Below are 22,318 nucleotides of genomic sequence, written 5' to 3' on the forward strand. Positions count from 1 at the left end.
AGCGTCAAGTTCTTGATCATTGTATGTAGTCCAGAACAAATCCTCGCATAACCAGGTGTGATTTGATGGTATCCACATCTACAAATGTCATACAGTTCTTGCAATCTTTGCAAGGACAAATAATTGTATTCCTATTATTTATATGTCAAGATTGATGCATGCTTCTTTGCGGCTTCAATAAATTTGTCCACCTCTTCATGAAAATCTTAATCGATCTTTGACCAACCATATATCCAAGAGTTCCTGTACTCTATCTTTTAAAAACAAAACAACAAAATAAAATACATGAAATGAATCAAATTAATCTTTAATTAATTAATTTCCCATTAATGCGTATAAATATTCATAATTATGTATTAAATGGTTAAAATATAAAATTTGATAGACAAAAATTACCAACAATTATTATTTTACCCACTACCTTCCATGCCAACCCCATTCCAATTTAATGAAACATAAATTAGAAAATAAAAAAACAAACCCTAGATCTAGAACTAGATAAAACATACATCAAACTAGGATGTAATCTCCATTAAAATCAAACAAGATCAACTAATAATGGGTGTAAGCTCATTTCTGTAACTAATTTATACTAATAGCTTGAAAACTAGGATCTAATTTGCACCATACAAAGCTCAAGCACCATGGAAGAGATAGAAAAGGAAAACTTAAAATTACACACTAACCAACCATTAAAACTTCAAATAAAGGCTTGGAATAATATTTTCTTACCTTCTACAAGCTCTCCACCCAATGATTTGAGACCAAAACCTCCTCCATTACTAGAGCAATTTTTGGGAGGAGCTTAAGTCCTCCCAATCCTTTTTTCTTGAGTTAGAGTGAGTGACCCGAGAAGAAAGAAGATGGTAGCTGCTACTTATATAGCCGTCATTTGTAGAGGCGGCTGGTGATGGAGCCGCTCCTGGCTTTCGGGCGCCAGCACAAGCCACCTCTACTGTCCCAAGTCCCTTGCACATACAAATCACTTTTCACATAATGTTAGTCCTCTTGTGCAGAGAAAAGCTTTATGTAAAAGTCACTGGTCATATTTTCTAAATCCTTTTGCTTATAGCATACAGAGCCACAATTCAAACTTGTGATCTTGTTTTCTCTAGCCCGATATATAACAACATCTAGCATGGAAGAAAGCTGTTTCCTATCTTCGATCTGTTAACCATTGTATCCGCGATCCTTGTTTCAGCATTATTTCCTCCCACACCAATAATTCTGAACTCAGGCAGATCCAAACAATGATTAAGAAGGGTCCATTCAACAAGACTTTTGTGAAGTGGATTGTAGAAGCCATGGCTGTGCTATAGTTTGCTTCGAGTTTCTAAGAGGCCTTGTGGAGGAGTTTTTATGTTACTTGAAGGGTGAAGATAGGTCTGAGATCCAGGACTATGAGGTGGACACCACTGCGGACAGTATTTTCGTCCATCCATGGTAGATCTTCAGTAGTTTCTGCTAAGCACCGGGCAAAGAAACATTTCTGTAAGTAGTTCTTCAGTAGTTTCTGTTGCTGTAGATCTTCAGGCTCAGACAGAGCTTCTTGTTCTATCTTAGATGGTCAGCCTCAGGCCCGGGGGATGCCCCTGAATCTTCCTCTGATTCTGTCTGAAACCTTCTAAACTCTGTTTCGGTTAATGGAAACGGGACTTGTCTTGGGTGGACACACGCTAAGGCAGGCGGTAAACTTTATCCTCACGTTAATGTTTCGACACATGTATAAAGTATTGAATATAGACTATTTACGAAACTAGAAATATAGCTAGGGAATAATTTGCGAGACGAATCTTTAAACCTAATTAGTTCACAATTAAACATTAATTGTCAGATTAATTGAAAATTTTGCAGTACCTCTCAAACTTTAACACATCCAACCAAACACCTCCTAATACTCGATTACAGCACATGCACACACACGTAGCTGACTCCTCTAAACTTCGCCTCATGTTGCTGGAGCAGTTGGTGCCTCGATCGTGGGGGTGCCCATGTTGCTTGCCCTGTCATTTGCCTTCTTCCTTCCACTGTATGTCAGCCCGGTCATAACAAACTCATTGCCGGGGTGACTACTTTTTGTAGTATCTGCAATTCTGCATCAACACACTTCGCGCCCTGGTCAAAAGTGTTGCAAAGAATACACATGCGTTAGAAAAAAAAAAGCATATAACTTTTTTTACCTCTGAAGGTGCACGCGTGACTATCTCGTTTTGCATCCTTGGAAACGTGATCTCCTGACAGTCATCTTGATATCGTTTTGCATCCTTGGAAATGTTCTCCTGACGACAGTCATCTTGATCAGGAATAATCTGGTGACGGCGGCCAACTCGCGTGTTGATCTCCACATCGACAGGACGACGATCTGACGCGTTTTTCTGAGATATGGGAAAAACAATCTGGTGGTTGATTATTAGTACAAACAATCTGAGAAAAACTACGTATTTGTAGCCCAGGAAGTACCTCGATTAATTAAGTAGTACTCTGCCCGGACTCCAACCGGAGAAACCAAAGGAATTTCTGACGTACGTAATCACCTCGTCAGGCTCAGCTCTGGTAGTATGTCTGGCAACAAATATTTGTCCAAATTATCATTTAAGCTAGCCTACTTATCTGGCTCATAATTCACAGGTTGACCTTACTGAATATGTCGAAAAAACTAGTTAAAAGACTACACAATACAACCATTTAACTATCTGTATAGTCTGATTCATTAACGGAGAACCAGCTGGGGAAAAAAGACAATCAGATTCCTATGCGGATTCAATTCCGTGTCCGATCGTCACGTTATATATTGGAGTACAAAACTCACAACCGAACCAGCCCAATTGCAAAACAGATCAATCTGTCACAAACAAACCGATCCTTGAGAAGAACCAGAGAGCGCTCGAGCTGAGGTCGGCCATGCAGTGCCTGGCGCGGGCAGTTGCACGGAGCGCACGCGCCGCAGGCGCAGCGGCGGCGGAGGGTTACGGCGGGCAGAGGTTTCTCTCCACTGGCCGCGCCGCCGCGAAGCGCTACATCAAACGGAGGCCCGTCGTCAACGCTCGTGCCCTACGCGGCCGCCGTGTGAATCCGGATTCGGAAGAAGTCGTGGAGAGGATACTGGGCGAGCTGCGGGCGACAAACGCCGAGCTTGCGAAGCAGCAGGATGTGGGGCTCGGAGCCGATTTAGCGAGACGGGTCTTTATCCATATACTAGTTAAGTGCCCGTACGTTGCTACGGGTATACATAGAATCTCATGACAAATATATAAAATATCATCCATTTATTAACAATTTATTTGACATAAAGCTAGATATTAACCATAGAAGAAAAGAAACATGTTAGAAATAATAACCATGATATTTCAAATTAAACATAAATTCATATATAGTTATTGAAAATATATTATAATATAATAAGTACATATAGTCAGTTACACTTCATCATACATAGTACTTGTCTCTCATTTCTTCTTGACTTTCTCTATTACCTGAAATTTAGATAGATACAAAAAAGTATTAGCAATAGAGGATACAACTGTAAGAATATAAGAGTTGTGCAAAACAGAAGACAATACCTTTTCATGGAGTGAGAACCTCTTTGTAGACAATATTTTTCGTGTATGCACCATTTGTTTTTGTCGTTTTTTTCTTATCCTTCTTATCACTGGGTGGGATAACAAGGATTCTATTGTTCGATCTGGCAGTGGCTCTAGATAGCGCAACATACAGCTGACCATGAGAGAACACTGGTTCAGGCAAATACACACCAACATTGAGGAGAGTCTGCCCCTGTGCCTTATTAATTGTCATGGCAAAACTGAGTCTAATAGGAAACTGCTTCCTCTTGAACTGGAACGGGAACATCTCGTCATCCGAGGGGCATAACGGAATTCGTGGTAGAAAGATTCGCTTTCCGGCATGGTCTCCAACCATAATTTCTGCATCGATAATATTTCTTTGGAACCCTCGAACCACCAGCCTCGTTCCATTGCAAAGTCCACCCGCAGGGTCGATGTTCCTTAGCAATATGACAGGGCACCCTATCTTGAGCTTTAACACATGTGGAGGAAGACCGTTGGGGGTCAAAGTGTTGAGAAACTCAGATGGGCAGTAGTTATGTGGATCATCCACCGCACTATCAAAGCTATGATACACCATCTCATTCCCTTGGAAACGACTTATCATCTTCATGTTAATCATATCAACCCAGTCGTTCCGTGGAGACAATATTGCTCGTGAGGTGATGTAGCTCTTGTTTGACATATTGGCATTGAGGGCAGGGAATATGCAGTCAATTAACGTATCAAGATCACTGTCTTCCCGGGTATGTGGTATGCATATTTCATCAGGAAGACGGATTTCACCATCACCATTAGCCTCCTCTAAGCCTCCCCCGATGCGTAGCAAGTATTCTGCAAACCATGGGTCACTCTTTGCCCTCATGTTGTGCACCAGTTTGAGATGTCGCATGGAATTCCAAAGGTACGACATCCGTAGTGATGCACCAACTAACAGCTGGTCACCTCTTGAATTGTCCTATAAAAATTTGGCAACAACAAGCGACTTGAAAGCACATGGAAGTTTAACCAAAGATCAACATGCTGTCAAAAACCTCTAGAATTCTTAGATCAACCATTTTCATGATGATAAAGGCAATGAGATCTAGATTGGTAACACAGATAAACCAAAGGTCAAGCATTAAGTACTACTGACCAGCCCAACCCTAACACATGCATCGAATCTTGGCTTTCTTCATCCCTACAGTTCACAACTCAACCTCACTTAGCATGGCCACTGTAGCATTAGCATGGAGGCCGCATGATCATTTATGTACTATGTCATCATTTTGTATTATTTACATATTTTCTTCTTGTTGTATATTGTTGAGCGAGCTATATGGTTGTTGCCTCTTAAGCCCCCACGTAGTCTGCTCATATTAACTATTGTCTTTTTATTTATTGCAACATATTTGGCTTACACCAGAAAGCTGGATCTAAAATACTCAATCAAGCATCAGCAAAAACCAAAGCCTATCCATAAAGTCATTATTACTTTATTTTTTAAAACATGTGTGAGCAAATCCTAAGGTGCCTGTGAGCAAAACTGGCACCATCACTTGGTAGCAGCAATTCAGAATAGGTGAACTCTGAATATCCAAGTTCTATATTGACCATAAGTCTTGTTAGTTAGATGATAGAACCAATTTATAGTTCTAAAAGAAGTAGGAAATACACAGTGATAACATTTTTGTAAAAAAAGAAACAGGGTTCATCAGTGAAGTAAAAACTCCACTGAAATTAGTTCAGTGAGCTGGAGAGCAGTGCAAGTTCCTAGCTAGAAACTGAAATAAAAAATTAACTTAGCTTTCTAAATAACTTAGCTTTCTATTCAGGATAACCGGATCAGAGCTAGCACATACACAAAATCAAGAATTTCAGAAATAAATCTAGCCGAGAGATGCTTAAAAAAGATCCATAAGACAACAATTAAAGGAATTAGCAAGGAAATCAGAAAAGTGCTCACATAGGCCTAGCTAGCAGATCAGCACACTGCTCTCTTGGACATTTTGCTATCTTCTTCTTAGCATCCGCACACCATGCCTTCTTCCAGGGATCAGACACGACGACCACGCGTAACTAATTCAAGAACTACAGAATTGAAACCATTTACATAATATCAGGATACCTAATTACCTGTACAACAGATGTATCTAATTCATTCTCCAAGATTCAAATTCATTTGAAAAAGGTCTCGAATGACACCGGCTGGCTTAGTACCTCTGCTTAGCTTCAGGGTCAATAGTACAAATTTCACAGCATTTCCCTAAACTATTTGTTCAGGAACATGAATGAATCCATTGAGATAAACACAGGAACCATCTTGTTGTAGACATAATTCCCAAACAAAGGCACATGAATCAAATTTACCATGTATGTAGACATGATTCAGACAGACAAACAAGCACTCACCATCTCATACAAGACACAGCAGGATGATCTTATTATATAGCATGGACTTAATTCAGCACTAACATATACAAATTAAATAACTAACATATACAAATTAAAATAATGTTAGATAACTTGCTGCTAGGCCTGAAAGCAACACACACAAATTTCCATTCACTGGTTTAGTACAAATTGTTCTTTGTTTATTCACTAAAAAACAACATTATCTTTTTGTAGAGTGCATATTGCATTGACTATCCCTTTTTGCTCCTTCAAGCTGAGAACTTGTTCAATAACTATTGTTGTGTGCATAATTCTGAACACAAATCATCAACAAAAACCAAATTAAATTGCACAAATCTCTACAACTGAAATCCCTATAGTTAGCTATGATAGTAAGAACACAACACTGCAGTCCAAAATATTTTTTTTCTCTAAAGTAATTGTATGCGAACAACAAAGTCATAGTCGATTTCAGAGTAGTTCACAGGTAGATCATACATAAAATCTCACAAACCCATTTACAATTCAGTTGATGTAAAGCTAAAAATTAACCACAAAAGAACAGAGGCATGATAGAAATAATTCAGTTTTATTTGATCCATCAATGCTACTTTAGGAAGATTAGAAGATGATATCTACAAGATATGTGAACAACTAAAATCCCATTAAAACAAACCATATGTTAGCAATAAAAATTTACCATGAGAGCTGAAAACCTTGCTACATGCCATCACCAAAATATCTAATTTTTGAGCAAAATTGAACACATAAAGGTAAGGATTCCGAACAGCATAGTTGAACTATACTGAGCTATAAATATTTATATAGTAGAACCTCTGAATTTTTAGTATTATTTACTTATAGAAGAAGCATGGGTTACCATAAGTTTACCACAATGAATAGTTGTCTATTAATAAAAGTTTTGAGATTTCTGAGTGTGGTTGACAAAGATCTAAATTTTCATTAGCCCACATCTTCACAGTACCATCATGGGATGTAGTAAGGACAGTTCTCCTGAGAGCATCCGAACATAACTAACCTATACCGATATTGAATAAAACATGTTTTGTAATTACTGAGGATAGACAATGAAGACATTAAAATAAATCTACAGCTAAATGTAAGACCCTCACCAGTTATTCCAAAAGGTTAAAACTTGAAGGTTTTGCATATCGCAGGTTTTATTTTGTCTATTACATCGTGCAGGTTCTAAGATACACACCAAATTCCATTTTTTCTCCTTTAGCAAATAAAGTCAAGTAGTCTGAAATATATTAGACATTACTTTATTTAGTAATTTGGCTGTTAACATCTGTAAGTATCATTTTGTTCAGCAGAATTAGTTTTACAATCCATGTAAAATGAGGCATGAGAAATTTAATGGGGGTTTGTTCATTCCTGACCAGAGGACCAATTTTTATTTTATATCTGAACTTTACATGAATGTTGTTGGGTAATGCGTAATTGCAATCTGAATTCACAGTATGATAATGACATTCAGAGGAAAGCAGATCAAATCACACAGGGCTAGGTATATTCAGAGGAAAGCAGATCAAATCACACACGGCTAAACATTCAGACGACTACTAATCTGCGAAACTGAAAGGGATCAAAGGAAGAAAAATGAAGAAACAAGGGGCACCTTCTCGTTGGACAAGAGGGTGAGCGCACGGATCGCCTCCTCCGCTGGGATGCTGTGCTGCCCTCGCTGCTGGGACGCCCGTCCGACGGCGGCAACGGCTTGGCAAGGTCGCGGTCGAGGGCCCAACTGATGGCAGCAGCGACTTTGGCGAGGTCACAGTCGCAGGCGCAGGGGTCTTGCGTCGCGTCGCGTCGTCTCCGGCAATGGCACGGCGACGACGTCTTGGTGAGGTCGTCCGACGGCGGTTGCTTGGAGCAAAACGAGTTGGGAGCTGGGCGTCGTGCCGCAGGTGTCGTGGTTCTCTGGACCGAGGCGGAGGGTCGCGAGGCTATACGGTTCCTTTTATTTTCCTATCGGAGGAGGGGCAGGCATTAGTACTGCGGTTAATTATCGGAGGGCGGGGCGATTAAGGGGCGCTGACGATGACATCTGAACCTTTTTAGTTGTAGAGATGTGTCCAATCCTTGTTTTTCATCTTTAATCCAAGTAATGGTAGTATTAAGAAGTAGGACAGATTGTGTATGTGATTCTTCGTGATATGACAAGTAGTTTTCTTGTGAACTAGGTGACTTATTTCTTGTTTTCCTTTTTTTATTATATATAAGAAATTATATATGCTACAAGGGATTGTTGATCAGCTTTGTAATAGCGTTGCTATTCGGATATCACGACCTAATTGTTCAGTACAAAGCGCAGGCCCTTGCGCCCGTGTGTAGCTAACTGTATTTGCATGACATAGTTTGGGTCAATCAGAGTTAGCAGCGTATATAATCTTTACACGAGCAAGTATATATTATTTATAGAGTAAAATGCATAAATAGTCCATTGTCCATTTAGTCCATCAGCTTTGAAAGTGTATTTTTTATTTCAAAACCTTAATTAGCTATGCATAAAGAGTTTATACATCTTCATTTTATGTTTATCTATTTTTAATATATAATTATGAAAATTTTAGTCTGCCAAAACATTCTTTATGTCCGCCAATGTGCGTCCTTCCAGAATCGTAATCGACCCGGGGCTTCATGTCTTCAGCGTACGCTGGTGGAGAGAAAAAAAAATAGAAACTTTTATAGGATTCCCAATACATAAAGTACAGGAACGTAGGTGTAAAGTGTTTGTCCTATTAGTTCATTTTTCTTTTATTCTTTAAACGGGCTAAAAATTGATAAATGCAAAGTAATTCATAGAAAAATCTTAAAATTACAAAATAAATTTTGTTCAGCTCCACATATATAGATTCATGCAGTAAACAAAAAATATAACAAATTTTAGTACATTTTTTTGCTGGAGATGTGTGCCTATGCTTTTTAGTGTAAAATTGGTCGGCTAAAAATTGATAAATGCATAATAATTCATAGAAAAATCAAAAAATTACAAAATAAATTTTGTTCAGCTCCACATATGTAGATCCATGCAGTAAACAAAAAATATCACAAATTTTAGTATATTTTTTTTGCTGAAGATGCTTTCATATGCTTTTTAATTAGTGTAAAATTGAAATTGTAGTTATCTTGCTCCAATTATTATGAAAATTTTATGGTAGCCTATTTAATATGATGTTTGATTTATGGTAAAAGTTTTAGCACCATTTCTATATATCACTGATTTACTAATATACCAAAATTTATGCTTGAGGATGCTTCTACTACCTTTGCACGATGTGTTGTTATGTCATATGAACACTTCATAAGCCCATGTGTTCATAATACATTTAACTCATATGTCATATTTCATAGAAATCCTAATCTAAATAAAAAAATAAAGCTAGCAACAAACTTATCATGTTTTAATATAATACTATTTGGAACTGAGTATCAGCGCATGTGTAATAGAGAGCATTCATCTATCTCATCAATACAGGGATAAATGTCACATAAAATATAGATAAATTATGAATGGTGACAAAGATAACTAATCTGATTAGCATAACTAGCCACATATGATAATGATAAGCACCTCAACAGATATTCTAGCAAGTCATTAGCATGGGATTAGGATGAACTATAAAAATATTTCCTAAGTTATTCTTAACTATAAAGTCTAGCATATCATAATTAGTGCAATTATACTTGGCAATCATTGCGAGACAGGATTACGCCCATGCATAGTGATATTATCAAGAAAGATGAGAAACATAGCAATCACTCCTCTGAAATAATGTTGCTCTGCCTACCCTATACATGGGAGGGGGACTATATAAGAATCAACGGAGCTGTCACCACCGCAAACTACCCCGCGATCCGGCATATAGGGTACAATCGCAGATAAATACGGTATAGGCACCACTCCTACACAATACTTATCATTTACCCATGGACCCGATGGATAAATGCTATATGATCCTAAACATGTATATAATTTCAATCTAACTAAGCCAAGTATAAAACCATGATAAACTAAGAACGATATAATTGCAAATATAAACAAGTAGAGCAAAGTCATAATCAATATATTGAAATAGAACAAAGTCATATTCATAATATTGAAGAACAATGATGAACAAATGAAGAACAGTTAGAGGAATTACCAAGAATCCTCTTGACAGATCCGGAAACCAATCGAAGATTGACTTCTTCTAGTTCTAATCCTATGTAGCTATGCTAAACTAGAGATCTAGTTGATGTGGTGGCTCTAGGGCTTGATCAGAGACTCTCCTCCTTGGATGAATGAATGAATTAGGGTTTGAGAATGAGAATGCCTCCTCCAGAGGCCAGGGGGCCTGCTTATATAGCCCTTCCAAATGAACATGGGTCGTCGGATCAAACCGACCTTAATCGCACGGTTTTCCTTAATCCTTTAGGTCGGTGGAGCATAATCCGCGAGGCGGGCGCTGATTGGCCGCCAGGGCAGGGCGGGCGCCCTAGGGGGGAGGGCGGGCACCCTGCCCCCGGGACCGCTCGGCCTCTCGTTCGTTCCCGTGGCTTCTGGAGTCACCTAGATGATAGAAAATTGCCGCGCACGTTAATATCTCTATGTAAAGCCGACGTGTGGGCCTTTCCTTCATATTTCCTGATAACCCCCTACAGAAATAGACAAACACCAAAACTCATGGAATTCTGTCAGATAAAACCCTAAGTCTGGGTGTTGGTTGCATTTGGATCCTTTTATTTTTTTATTTGATGATTAAGTTTGGTACTTAAGGACCGTCAACACTTAGGAGGTGTTGGGAGTGCAGGCCCAAAAACCTCTCTTATATAAAGCGAGTGTAACTCTGCCTTAATTGTGGCTTCCCACCAATTTGAGTGCTTCTGGCACTTTGTCATGGACTTTGGTTTGGATCCAGATCCATTGAGCCAACATTTTTTGAGGCAAAATATATGTCTACAATAGTGGTCTTTCTATAATATGACTCTCCTGATTCCACATAATTAGTGGTGATCTCCTCATGATCATCTTCCCACTCATCGTGATTTCCCATAACGATTGAGTTGGGGCGTTCCGATCTTCCAATGCGGTAATGCGTGTAATGCATTGAGATTTCATCTTCTGGATGGTGTCCTTCAAGGACCTCCACAACTTTAGGTTGACTTGCCACTTCAAGGGCATTCTCGACTTCAAGTCGAGCTTTTTCAAATGATTCCTTAAATGATGCGAGTGGCTCAAGACCTTGTTTACGCAGACGTCTTCGTGGAACCTTGTCTGAGCACCTAGAGGTCTCCCCCTCAACCTAGGATCAGGTGGAGACAATAGAGTCAGTAGCCTTCAGGGATACCCAAACTCTCTCTGGTGCATTTACTATAGGTAAATGCGACCTTGTCATTTGTCTAATCAGTGAAGGCATTTGGCAGCTCATTTGCACTAATTTGCAAATGCACAATTCTCTGAACTTCTAGTCTAGATTGACTAGTGTGTGGGTTGAAGGAATACCTTCATTCCTTTTCATGCAATTTCCTGGCATTCTTCCGGATGCCTAACTCCCCCTAATGCTGGGAAATGCAATCAGCGTGCCGAGCCTCATGAAGATCCCCAGTCATAGGCTCATACATCCCAACTTCTTGTGGGATTTCTTTGGTGTACGCTGATATGGCGATACTAGCACATATATCACACAACTTAATATAGGCAGATGGGAAATACTTTCTTTCTCACACAATAGCCATATGGGGGATGTGCAGTTGACTTGAGTTGGATACATCTTGCAGTATGCAATGCTGCATGGCTCCAACTGTTGGTTGGTAGCCTCCGATTTTGCAGCAAAGGTCATGCAATTCACATAATCCACTTGATCCTTTTGATCAAGGATTCAACTAGGCCATTTTTGTGCCTCATCACTAATCTTCAGGAGGGATGGCCTAGTGATCAACCTTCCCTTTCCACATGCAATGCAAATAAAATCTTCAGGATTAGGGAAGTCTTTATGGTCAACAGAATTGATGATTTTCTCATCATATCTAACCCAGGATGATCCAATTGGTCATGCCATATTTTTATTCTTCTAAAATAATATGGCTTTCATCGCAACATATCTCTTAGTGGGATTATGTACATGCAGTATGAGCCCGATGAAGGGAATACATCCACCACATACTTTGAATACTTATGGGAGAACTAGTGCGGCACTTCTGGTGCCCTTGATATGAGCATTGCTTCAGATAATGGTCATAATATTTCCATTTTCCAAGTTAATGTTTGGAAATATCAAGTTTCCCTTAACATTATATTGGTGGTGTCACTGTCTATAGGATAGGTTTCCGCTTCAATCATATGGGCTCCCACGAGGTGTGAGACTTTAGGGATTTGACATATGTTCAAAAGTCAGAAACCAACATTCAAAACTTATTGAAAATGCTCTACAGGAGCATGCATGGCCACCACTCAACACACTATAAATGCTCTTCAGGAGCATGAATGGCCAAACTCAATTGGTGTACGTGGACATTGCATTACGACTAACATGATATCTCAGGGATTAGCAGGTCCCTAGATATATCAAAGAAATCAGGAGAAGGTCATCCCCACTCACATCCACTTGGATGTCTTCACCATCTCTTTACACGGTGACAAATGTGTCTTCCGCAATTCTGAGCTTCATGCTCAGTGGTGAGGTAGGATTTATTTTTACTCTCCTTATTCTTGCTTCTGGAAGAACTTTGGTAGAGGTCAACTAGGTGTTTTGGGCATGACAATTGTGGGACCAATGTCTCATGCCTCCACATCTAGGACAGTGCTTCCGCTGCCTAGATATTTAACCTCTGACCTTCTCGGATCCCCCTTTTCCCCCTGGGATGACACCTCTTTTCCTTCCATTTTCCCTTTCCACGGCCGTCTTTGTGGTTGCTAGAATTCCCAGCAAAGCTAAGAGCATCTCCAACAGTTTGACATTTTTTCTTTTGGAGTTTGCCAACTCTAAAAAGCAAATGGGAAGGAGAAAAACAAGACATCTCCAAGAGTTTTACAAATCTGACTTGCCATTTACCAAAATGTGGTCCCAACTGCCGAAAGTTTTCAGCACGCGCGCAGTCTCGGTCCGTTCGCGGACTTTCTTTGCGCGTTCAGGAAGTCCGCCGCCACTCACGTTGAGGAGGTCCACCGCCAGATGCTTCGTCCCGTGGCTTGGTAGCTACTCCCTAGAGATCGGCAAGTCCACGGTCGGTCGCTGGAAGAAGTGGCTGGAGATCGGCAAGCAGTGCAAGTTCTCCTAGAGATCAGCAAATAGTCCACGATCGCTGATCCATCTTGTTGCTATCATGATTGGTGTTTTCCGATCGCGCGTGGGAGTCACGGTCGTGTGCGGGCGGCAGATCGGTGTTTGCCAAGTCACGGACGGACTTGCATAAATGCAAAGCCTCCCCTGGAATTTGTCAAGTTTCCAAAAATACAAAACCAATATGCAAAACTATTGGTGAGGTGTTTTGTGAATTTTGGCAAAAATCAAGAATGCAAAAGCAATATGCAAAACTGTTGGAGATGCTCTAACACGTGCCTCGGGCACAGTTGCCATGTAGAATGATCGTTCGTGAGAACCTCATTCTATTCCTTTTGCAACCAATAGTGTCATTATCAGCCCATAGTACTTCGGGTACTTGTGTATTGCTGATGTAGTACTACGTTGCCGGGATGGAGGGTAGAAAGAGTTTTCTCGATCATATCCGCGTTGGTGAACTTCTGGCCACATAAACGCAGTCTAGGCACATTCCTGTATAAAGTAGAGCCGTACGCTGCTACAGATGTACAGTCTTTCAAATGTAATGTGATCCAGTTATAATCGACTCTTGCTGGTTGAAGCGGCCCTTCAGGGACTGCTATGAAACCATTGGATTGTCCTTATTTATATATTCAGACTTCAGGCCTGAGTGTAAACGGTATTGCAAAAAGTGCAATGTCTCTGCTTTATCAAGTTTTTGTGCTCATCATTGTTAGCTTCAGGCTAAACAATGGTATGATCGAGGCACCTACCGTCGAGTTTAATCTCAACGACAATATCCCAAATGAGGTAACTACTGCCATTCACGGCTAGCTTAGCGAATCCCTATTTTCACAATGTCCGACCAATAATCAGTGAATGTTGGCTACGCGTAATCTTTAGGATTACAGTCATGTGTAATCTCCAAGATCACACATTCTTATATAGTCTTCAGGACTATATTCCCTAAATATCTCATGCATATAATCTTCAGGATTATATGCGGTTCTCATAAATACAAGCTTGCATAAATATACGGAAATTAAATAATTGTAGAAAAGTAAATTACAGTAAATAAATATAACTTGCAGTAATGTAAAAACTTACAATAAAAATAAAAAGTCATGCCATGTAAGGACTTCAGGTCTTAACAATTGTACGGGCTTCTGGCCACGTAGTGGTATGACATGGTGAACTGCAGGTTCACTATTTATTGTTTTTGGTCTCCAGATCATATGTGTGTGCCTTTTTGGCAGTGTTAATGGACCGAATGTTTTGTGAGCATAAGGCTTCAGGTCTTTGTCTAGCGGCTTCAGGCCGTCTAGATATGTGGTCTACTGCACATAAATAAAAATGCCCTTGATTGTAATCGTCAAGATTACAATTTGGTGTAATCTTCAGGATTACACTTTCATTTTTCACATGTAATCTTCTGGATTACTTTCTGACTAAGACTGAAATGAAGTAAGTAGATACATAGAATTTGCAGTAAGTAATTGTGGTAAATAACATTAATAACAAAAGAAATACGGTGAACTTCGGGCCACACGTGTTGCACGGACTTCGGGCCATCCATCATGCAAAATGACTTCAGGTCACTCGCATGTTCACATAGCTACGTGCTGGCTTGGTTTAAGTGGGGCTTGCGTAACTGAAGGCAAGCATTCATCAGCCACCAGCCGGAGCAGCGAGCTATATAGATTTCCAAACGGGCCGCCCAGCAAGGCATGGGCACGAGCACGGCGAGGCACGACACGATGTGGCACGGCGGCCCACCATGCCGTGCTAGGTAGTGTCGCTGTGCCCAACCATCAGCCCAGTCATGGCCCTATGGGGACTCAGCCGTGCTGGGCCCAAGGGCACGTCGGTCCACCGTGCCACCCTGTGCCACATCAAAGTTGCACCACGCGTCGTTGAGGAGCTAAGCTGCTCGTCGTGCCGTCGTCGTCGCCGTCATCATTGTCGCAGCAGACTGAGGCGCGCACCCGCACTGCCTCCACAGAGCGCACGTCACACAAGGCCTGGCCAGTGGCCACCTACCGCCTCCGCTGCGAGCTCCTGCGCATGGTGACGCGCCACACCGCCGTGCCGTTGGCCTTGCCGCTGCCGCCGTCATGGGGACACGCGCACCCCTAGCTTTGCAAGCGCAACTTGGCCGTGGGAGAGAGTGGAGTGGGGTAGAGGAAGGAGTGGTGAGCGGCGGCGCATGCAGTGGCCAAGGAAGGAGTGGTGAGCGGCGGCGCATGCAGTGGCCCAGGAAGGAGCGGCACATGCGGCGGCCTGGTGCTTGCGGTGTGAGAAAATGAGAAGTAGGGAAGATAAGTTAGGGTTTTCTGTGGGGAGATGCTTATATATTGATATCCAACGGTTGTGGTTCATCATTGCTCATCCAACGGTGGAGATTAGCGGGCCGCATCGTGCCAACCCTTTTTCCGTGTCGTGCCGCGTGCCGGCCCATGGGCCGAATGCCAGGCCCAGGCACGGGCACAGGGGCGGGCCGTGCCAGGCACGGGCACGGGGTATGCGTGCCTGGCCCTGCCTGGGCCGTGCTTTTCCGGGCCGTGCCCGTTTCGGCCCAGCGGGCCTAGCCCATTTGGAAAACTATAGCGAGCTAGAAATGTCAAAATAGCAGAAGGGTCTGCAGGACACATGCATACTGAAAAAGGAGCGGCAGCCAGACTGAACTCCCCTACTCTTCAGGAGATAAAATTTTTCCCTACCCCTCCCTTCTCTCTCTTCATCCTTATCTTCTTCTTCAGGAAGAACTCAAAGGGAGGAGTAGGTGGACATGGGAGGGGCATGGCAGCCGGCCAGCAGCCTAGCCTGGCACGCGGCGGTGCTCGCGGCCTGCGTGGCCCGCCCGCGGCCGGCCTTGGCGTGCGGCGGTAGCAGCCTCGCGGCCTTCCTGCGGCCGACCGTGGCTCGCGGGTAGGCGCGCTCACGGCAGGGGTGTGTCCATGGCCCGGCGCGCCCTGCTCTGGCTCCTGCGCTCCCTCTCTCCCCTCGGTGGCTCGGTGCGGCCCGCGGCTAGCCGGCGGTAGGCTTGGCGCGGATCCCCAGCGGCACGGTGGCCCTCTAGCGAGGAGCTCTGGCGGGTGGCACGCGGCTCCGGCGGCCTAGGCGCACGGAGACGGCCGGGTAGGCCGGGGATGCGCGGCCCTGCGCGCACATGGCATGGATCGGCGCGGCCCGCCTGTGGTTCCTGTGGGGGCGTGGTCCCTGGCCATGGCACGCGACCGCGCACGCGTCCTGTCGTGCGACGCGTTCCGCCGCGGTTACAGCATTCATGCCCCTGCAGGGGGCAGTTTGCTGGGTTCGCACGCATGTCTTCGGGACGGAGGTGGTTCGGCCTGCTCATCTTCAGGATGGCGGCGAATCGATCTTTGTGCTCATGTATGTGTTTGTCCATGAACAAGAGTGAGCACGAGATAAAACGATTTCCTACCTTCTTACCTTTTAGCTCATAGAACTCGTGCTAATAACGTATTAGAAATCGAGTCACTGGATTGCTCACAATCATACTCACAACATAGGAATAAACACACAGAAAGAGATGGAGGAAGAGGGAGCTCTGTATTTCACTTTCTTTCAGTTCTTGTTGCTCATATTACAATAGTGAAAGGAGCCTCCTATTTATAGCAGAGGAAGCTGAACTTTGCTAGTGTGAAAGCTAAGACTTTTTCCTCCTCTTCATTTAATTGGCCACCACTCAAAGTCCCTTGTACACATTGCTTTTGGACTTTGATTCACAATAGGTATTATGTCCATATAAATAAGCACTGCTCCTATTGTGGGGCTGTTGAGACGGACCAACATCTGTTTTTTAAATGCAATTTACCTACTGACATCTGGTCTGCGGCAAACTCTCCCCTCATTACTAGTAACATCCCTGTAGAAGAAGATGGAGTCCAAGTGTCCATACCTCTTCTTATTACCCCCAATCCAATAGATGAAACTTTATGTAAAACTCTTTTCTTCTCTCGTACATTTGAAATGCTCACAACGATAATAGGTTCTAGAAGAGAATCTGGACTTCTCTCCAGATTCAACAGGCTGCAAATGCTCACATGAACACACACCTTGCTGCACTAAGAGAGCAAGAAGAAAATCAGTCAGGTACAATTCTCCTTTCTGCATGTACTGCTCAACTTCCCCAACAGCTGATTGCTCCAAGAAGGACAGCAACACACACATCTTCACCGACTCTGCCAACTAATGTTGTCCCTAGTGCCACAAACTACACCCAAGGTACAAATGTTGCATATGTAGGGACTAATGAAGTCCCAACTCAGGGAAACAACTACTTGACAACCATGCTGGACAGGCTGAACCGTTTCCTAACTTAATTTAAGGGACGCGATGTTACACAGATGCCTCAACACAGCCAGACCAAGTTTTCTCTCTTCCCAGAGAAGCTGGGATTGGAGTTTTCATCATCAATACACAAGTGTCACCCCCATTAAGTATTTTCATCAAGGCAGCAATGCAAGATTCCACATCAGTCCTGATGGCGGAATCAGCCTCTATGGCGGTAGCAACAGTGCTGCTGCAAAAATTGGAACTTCAGGATGCAACCTTGTTGTCTGCAAATGATCAGTTCTCTCTTGACAGGCACAAGCTCTTCCATTCGCAAGATTAGACGATCTCAGAATCAAATGGCAGACTTGTTGGTTAGACATGCTCTAACTGTTTTCCATTCCAATCATAACAGTAGTGTCCAGTTCATATGGCACTCCAATCTGTAACCATAAACTATTAATCAATGAATGAGGTTCCTTGTCAAAAAAAAGTGTAGAGGAGCCGTTTCAACGGGCACGTGGGCAGGTGCCACTGGCTCTGGTAGTGGAAGGCCATAAGCTTAAACTATTTTAGCTACTCTTGAGTAATTAGTGGGACTAAATTATTTTAGCTTCATTTTAAGCAGTGTGTTTGAAAGTTTAGTTACTAAAGTGACTAAAGTATAGTTTACTCAACTAATTGGTAGTTACTAAGTACTTTTCCAACCATTGTAAAACACCTCATATAATATACTTTCTCCGACCTGAAAACTTTAACTTCTAGAGTTGTCCTAAGTCATACTTTAAAACTTTGATTGAATTTTAAAAGAAAAACATTAAAATTTATAGTACCAAATTAATACCATTAGATTTATCATAGAATATATTTTTGTAAGATACACATTTTATGTTATAAATATTGATGTTCTTTTCTATAACGTTGGTCAAATATAAAAAAGTTTGTCTGATACAAATTTTTGAAGTTGAAGCTTTGGGAGACTGAGGGACTCCCTCGTTTTTCAAACCTTCAACTTCTAAAATTTGTGTTAGTTATTTTTTTTTATGTTTGATCAATTCTATAGAAAAGAGCATGAGAAAGTATCGTGTGCCTTTGTGCAGCTCGCCGTTGCCGTTGATCACCAGCGCGATACTTTATTAATTAGTCTGCATTGCTGTCATTTTCCTATGTTCCAAACCATGTGAAGCTTCAGGCCGGGCAGCGGATTAAACAAGGAAAACCAGCTAGTTCCAACTGTGTATGATAGCCGGCCGAGAACCGAGAGGAACGCCAAAGCATCTTGCAAGCACTAGAAGCCAATGGAGTACATATCAAATAAATTCCGATCTTTCTGAACCAAATTTCCATTTGCGTGTACTCAATTACTCATTATGGCTAACCAGTGTTGTTCATGTAAACATGGCCTCATCTTCTTCCTCATCGCCTTGTTTCCGCAACGCCTTGCTGCCAGCGTAGCCGTAGCATCAGCAGCGGGATGGCAACCCATGCAATGCGACGCTGTATCCATGAACCCACCTTCATGCAGCAGCGCGTTCCTTTACGCCACTTCAGAAGGCCGTAACCTGTCTGAAATAGCCGCCGTCTTCAACTCGACGACAACTCTCCTGATCCGGCCGATCAAGCGGCCCTCCGGTGCGGTGGACGTGCTGGTGGCTGTGCCCTGCACGTGTGAGGTGATCAACGCCACCATGGGTGCTCTCTTCCACGACGCTCCATATGTGGTGAAGCCGGGAGATACACCTGATGCTGTCAGTAGTGGGATCTTCAGTGGGCTCGCAACTAACTTTGGCGATGACCTGATTTCAGGTAACACAATAACGGTTCACCTGCCTTGTGGGTGTTCCTCCGCCGCATCCAAGGGTGTGGTGTCCTATGCAGTGCAGGAGGAGGATACCCTGCCTAAGATTGCAAGCTTGTTCAGATCAACTTCCCAAGATATCTTAAACTTGAACCCGAGCTTGACGAATCCCGACTTTGTTAAACCAGGCTGGATCTTGTTTGTCCCAATTGGAGTTGATGATTCCTCGTGATGAGCCACTGGTTACCGGCCAACTAAGTGTTTTCATATTTCTAGTGTCTAGTAAATTAATGAATAAAAACTCAAGTCATAGAATATGAGAACAGGTATACTGTTATGGTTTTGCATTCTACAAAATTTGTTAGAACTAGTAGCTTTTTTTGGTATCGAAGTCAGTGTTGTCAAATTTTAAATTATGTTTTTTACTGGTGTACTGCATCTTAAGTTGTTTTGTGCAATTTTAAATATCAGGAGGATTCCCTGCGCGTTACTGTGGGTATGAAGAAGAAATATAAATATATCATCACTGTAGTCTATCGAGTCATCTATATATAACTTGATTATACATTAGTTTTCGAAAAGAAAGAGAGGAAGTCATGTGAGAATAATGCTAGCAATATGCGTGATTAGTAATATGTAGGTAACTGCATCGTCCACTACTAAAATCATTTATGAGTGAACACTTGCATGCAGCAGCAGGAGAAGTTGATGATGACGTGGCTCAAGGAGGTGTGAGAGAATTAGGCAAGTATGTTCGTTTGGAGATAAGTCAGGGTAGAAATTACTATTGGCTGATTTGTTATCAGAGAAAAATATTGTTGAATGGTTGGTAGATTCGGCTGATAATCATAAGCGAATGCAGAGTTTTCAGAAGATTCATCAACTATAAAACTTGATTTTCAGTTATATAAACTTTTTAAGTGCTTCGAGAAGTCTATACCTCTTTGTTTGGCTCTTAATTTGTTTAAATTTCTAGATCCATAAACTTTTTAAATGGTTCACTATACATATATACCTCTTCATTTGGCACTTATATCTAATGTGACATGTTGAGTCAACAGCCAGCGTGACATGAAATTTTCCGTCACCCCTCCTCCCTCACTTATCGTTTCTGCTCTGTTCTCTGAGCATGCAAGGTGATGAGAGCAAGCGGCATGAGCATAGGAGATGGTGGCGGGCTAAGGGGCGCACTACGGAGCCATGGTGGCGTGTGGGTCCTATAAGTCATCTTCTTTCTTACCCTAATCAACATATAAGATTAGATTTGTGTGTCCAACGAGCACAAAGGATAAAGAAGACAAAGATGGACTCAGTAGAGCTCATTTCTAGAATAGAGGTGAACCACAAGGTGAGCAATAGCGGTGATAGTAGGAGTATGGTGACCGGTAATGGTGATGTGAGCACTGGAGCATAGGCACAAATGTCGGGCTTGAGGAATTGAAAAGGAAGGCAGCATGGTCGGGGTAAGCACGAGTTCAACATTTTTCATGTCATACTGGTTGTTGACTCTATAGTCCACTTGCTACGTCAGATCTAATAAGGGTCAAATAAAGGAGTATGAACTTGGGATGAATGCCTTAAAAAGTTTATCAACCCACAAGTTCAATACAAAGGCCAAATGAAAGAACATAGACCTGGGTCCACCTAAAATATTTATATGGACTTAGAAATCAATTTTCAAAGTAGATGGGTCAAATCCGTTAATGAACCTCTAATATATTTAATTGTGGTTTATATATTTTATTCGATCCAGCTCGTGTAATAGCACGACAACGACGCGTACAGGAGAGTGGCAACTAGCAACACCACCCAATGGCCAACAATGAGCGATGGCTGCCCCATGCGTGGCTACCGTAGAGACCATCGGATCACGAGGCCCCAAGTGTTGGCCCCGGCGTGTACGTGGCAGTCACAACTTATGAGTGATGCCTATCGAGAAAAAGTTTGGTTGGGGATGTTAAAGTTTAACAAGTACCATAGCATTTTCGTCTTATTTGATAATTAGTGTCTAATTATGGACTAATTAGACTTAAAAGATTTGTCCCGCAAATTACTCTCTAGCTAAAGTTTTATAAATAGTCTATAATTAGTACTTCATGTATGTGTCTAAATATTCGATATAAAAAGTTAAACTTTAACCGGGCCAATCTAACGGGGCCTAACAATTTTATCTATCCCGCTGCAGGTTGCTAGCCACCAACAGCTTCCCGCTGTCATGGCGTCCATTTTGGCTCGGTTTGGCATAGCTTAGCATTGCCAAAGAAATTATATTTTTAAGTTTCAATTTCATGAGCTTCTTGATAAAACTAAATTTATTTTAAAGATTCATTTGGTAAAATAGCTTTACGTATAGATTCTCTTAAAACATACTCTCGCATAATCCTAAACAGGGCCAACAAATGTGAAGGTGAAACTGTGATAGAATACTATTTTTAGTTTTATCTCACTTTATTTTCACGTGAGAGCCCAATTTTAGGAGATTAGAGTTGTCATTCCCAGTTCGTGATCTAAACCCTAACACCATTCACCTAGGTCACCCTCTGATTTTTAATCATAAAGACAGAAACAAAGCATATGCTTTTATCAAGAACAAATTCCACGCAAAATTTACCACTGTTAAAGCAAACAAATTAAACCATGCTGGCAGACTTACCTATATTCAATCTCTTCTCTCTGCCATTCCTGTTTATTATATGTCCACCATCCTCTTCTCGAAAACTTTTATTGCTGAACTAACAACCATCATTAAAAGATTTTTGTGGGCAGGAATCCAGGAGGAAAATGCAACTAACCCCATTCATTTCAGATCCTGGGAAGACATCTGTCAATCTCGACACAATGGAGGTTTAGGCATAAGAGATCTTCATCTTGTTAACAAAAGCCTGATTATGCACACAGCTTGTACCCTGGCAACTAATAAAAACCCTTTCTTACAACAGATCATCAAAGCAAAGTATTACCCCAACTCCTCTTTGTGGAATGCTACTAACAATGTTCCCAGGTCGGCTTTCTGGTCTTCAATT

General features: G+C 41.9%; 1 protein-coding gene and 1 long non-coding RNA gene across 4 annotated transcripts; both read right to left on the minus strand.

Annotated features, from left to right (window-relative positions):
* On the minus strand, positions 1,817 to 3,155 carry LOC110434086. 2 transcript variants are annotated; one of them, XR_002451565.1, is made up of 3 exons: positions 2,461 to 3,155; positions 2,181 to 2,375; positions 1,817 to 2,093 (listed from the first exon to the last, which is right to left on the minus strand). It is a non-coding gene; the product is annotated as an uncharacterized LOC110434086 (long non-coding RNA). The 2 variants fall into 2 exon arrangements; XR_002451566.1 differs by having other exon boundaries at positions 2,181 to 2,396.
* On the minus strand, positions 3,325 to 7,911 carry LOC8074990 (ATP-dependent DNA helicase PIF1). 2 transcript variants are annotated; one of them, XM_002457936.2, is made up of 4 exons: positions 7,579 to 7,911; positions 5,509 to 5,633; positions 3,561 to 4,521; positions 3,325 to 3,473 (listed from the first exon to the last, which is right to left on the minus strand). In XM_002457936.2, the coding sequence occupies exon 3, from the start codon at positions 4,474 to 4,476 to the stop codon at positions 3,565 to 3,567; it is 912 nt and encodes a 303-aa protein (XP_002457981.2). In that variant the 5' UTR covers positions 4,477 to 4,521; positions 5,509 to 5,633; positions 7,579 to 7,911; the 3' UTR covers positions 3,325 to 3,473; positions 3,561 to 3,564. The 2 variants fall into 2 exon arrangements, with proteins under 2 accessions (XP_002457981.2, XP_021310957.1); XM_021455282.1 differs by having other exon boundaries at positions 3,561 to 5,633.

The sequence above is a fragment of the Sorghum bicolor genome, chromosome 3 (genome assembly GCF_000003195.3).
Source record: "Sorghum bicolor cultivar BTx623 chromosome 3, Sorghum_bicolor_NCBIv3, whole genome shotgun sequence".
Classification (NCBI taxonomy): Eukaryota; Viridiplantae; Streptophyta; class Magnoliopsida; order Poales; family Poaceae; genus Sorghum; species Sorghum bicolor.

What these genes read in the sequence shown, in the direction of transcription:
- LOC8074990 (XM_002457936.2), bottom strand. Translation starts at nt 4,476, where the DNA reads ATGTCGTACCTTTGGAATTCCATGCGACATCTCAAACTGGTGCACAAC.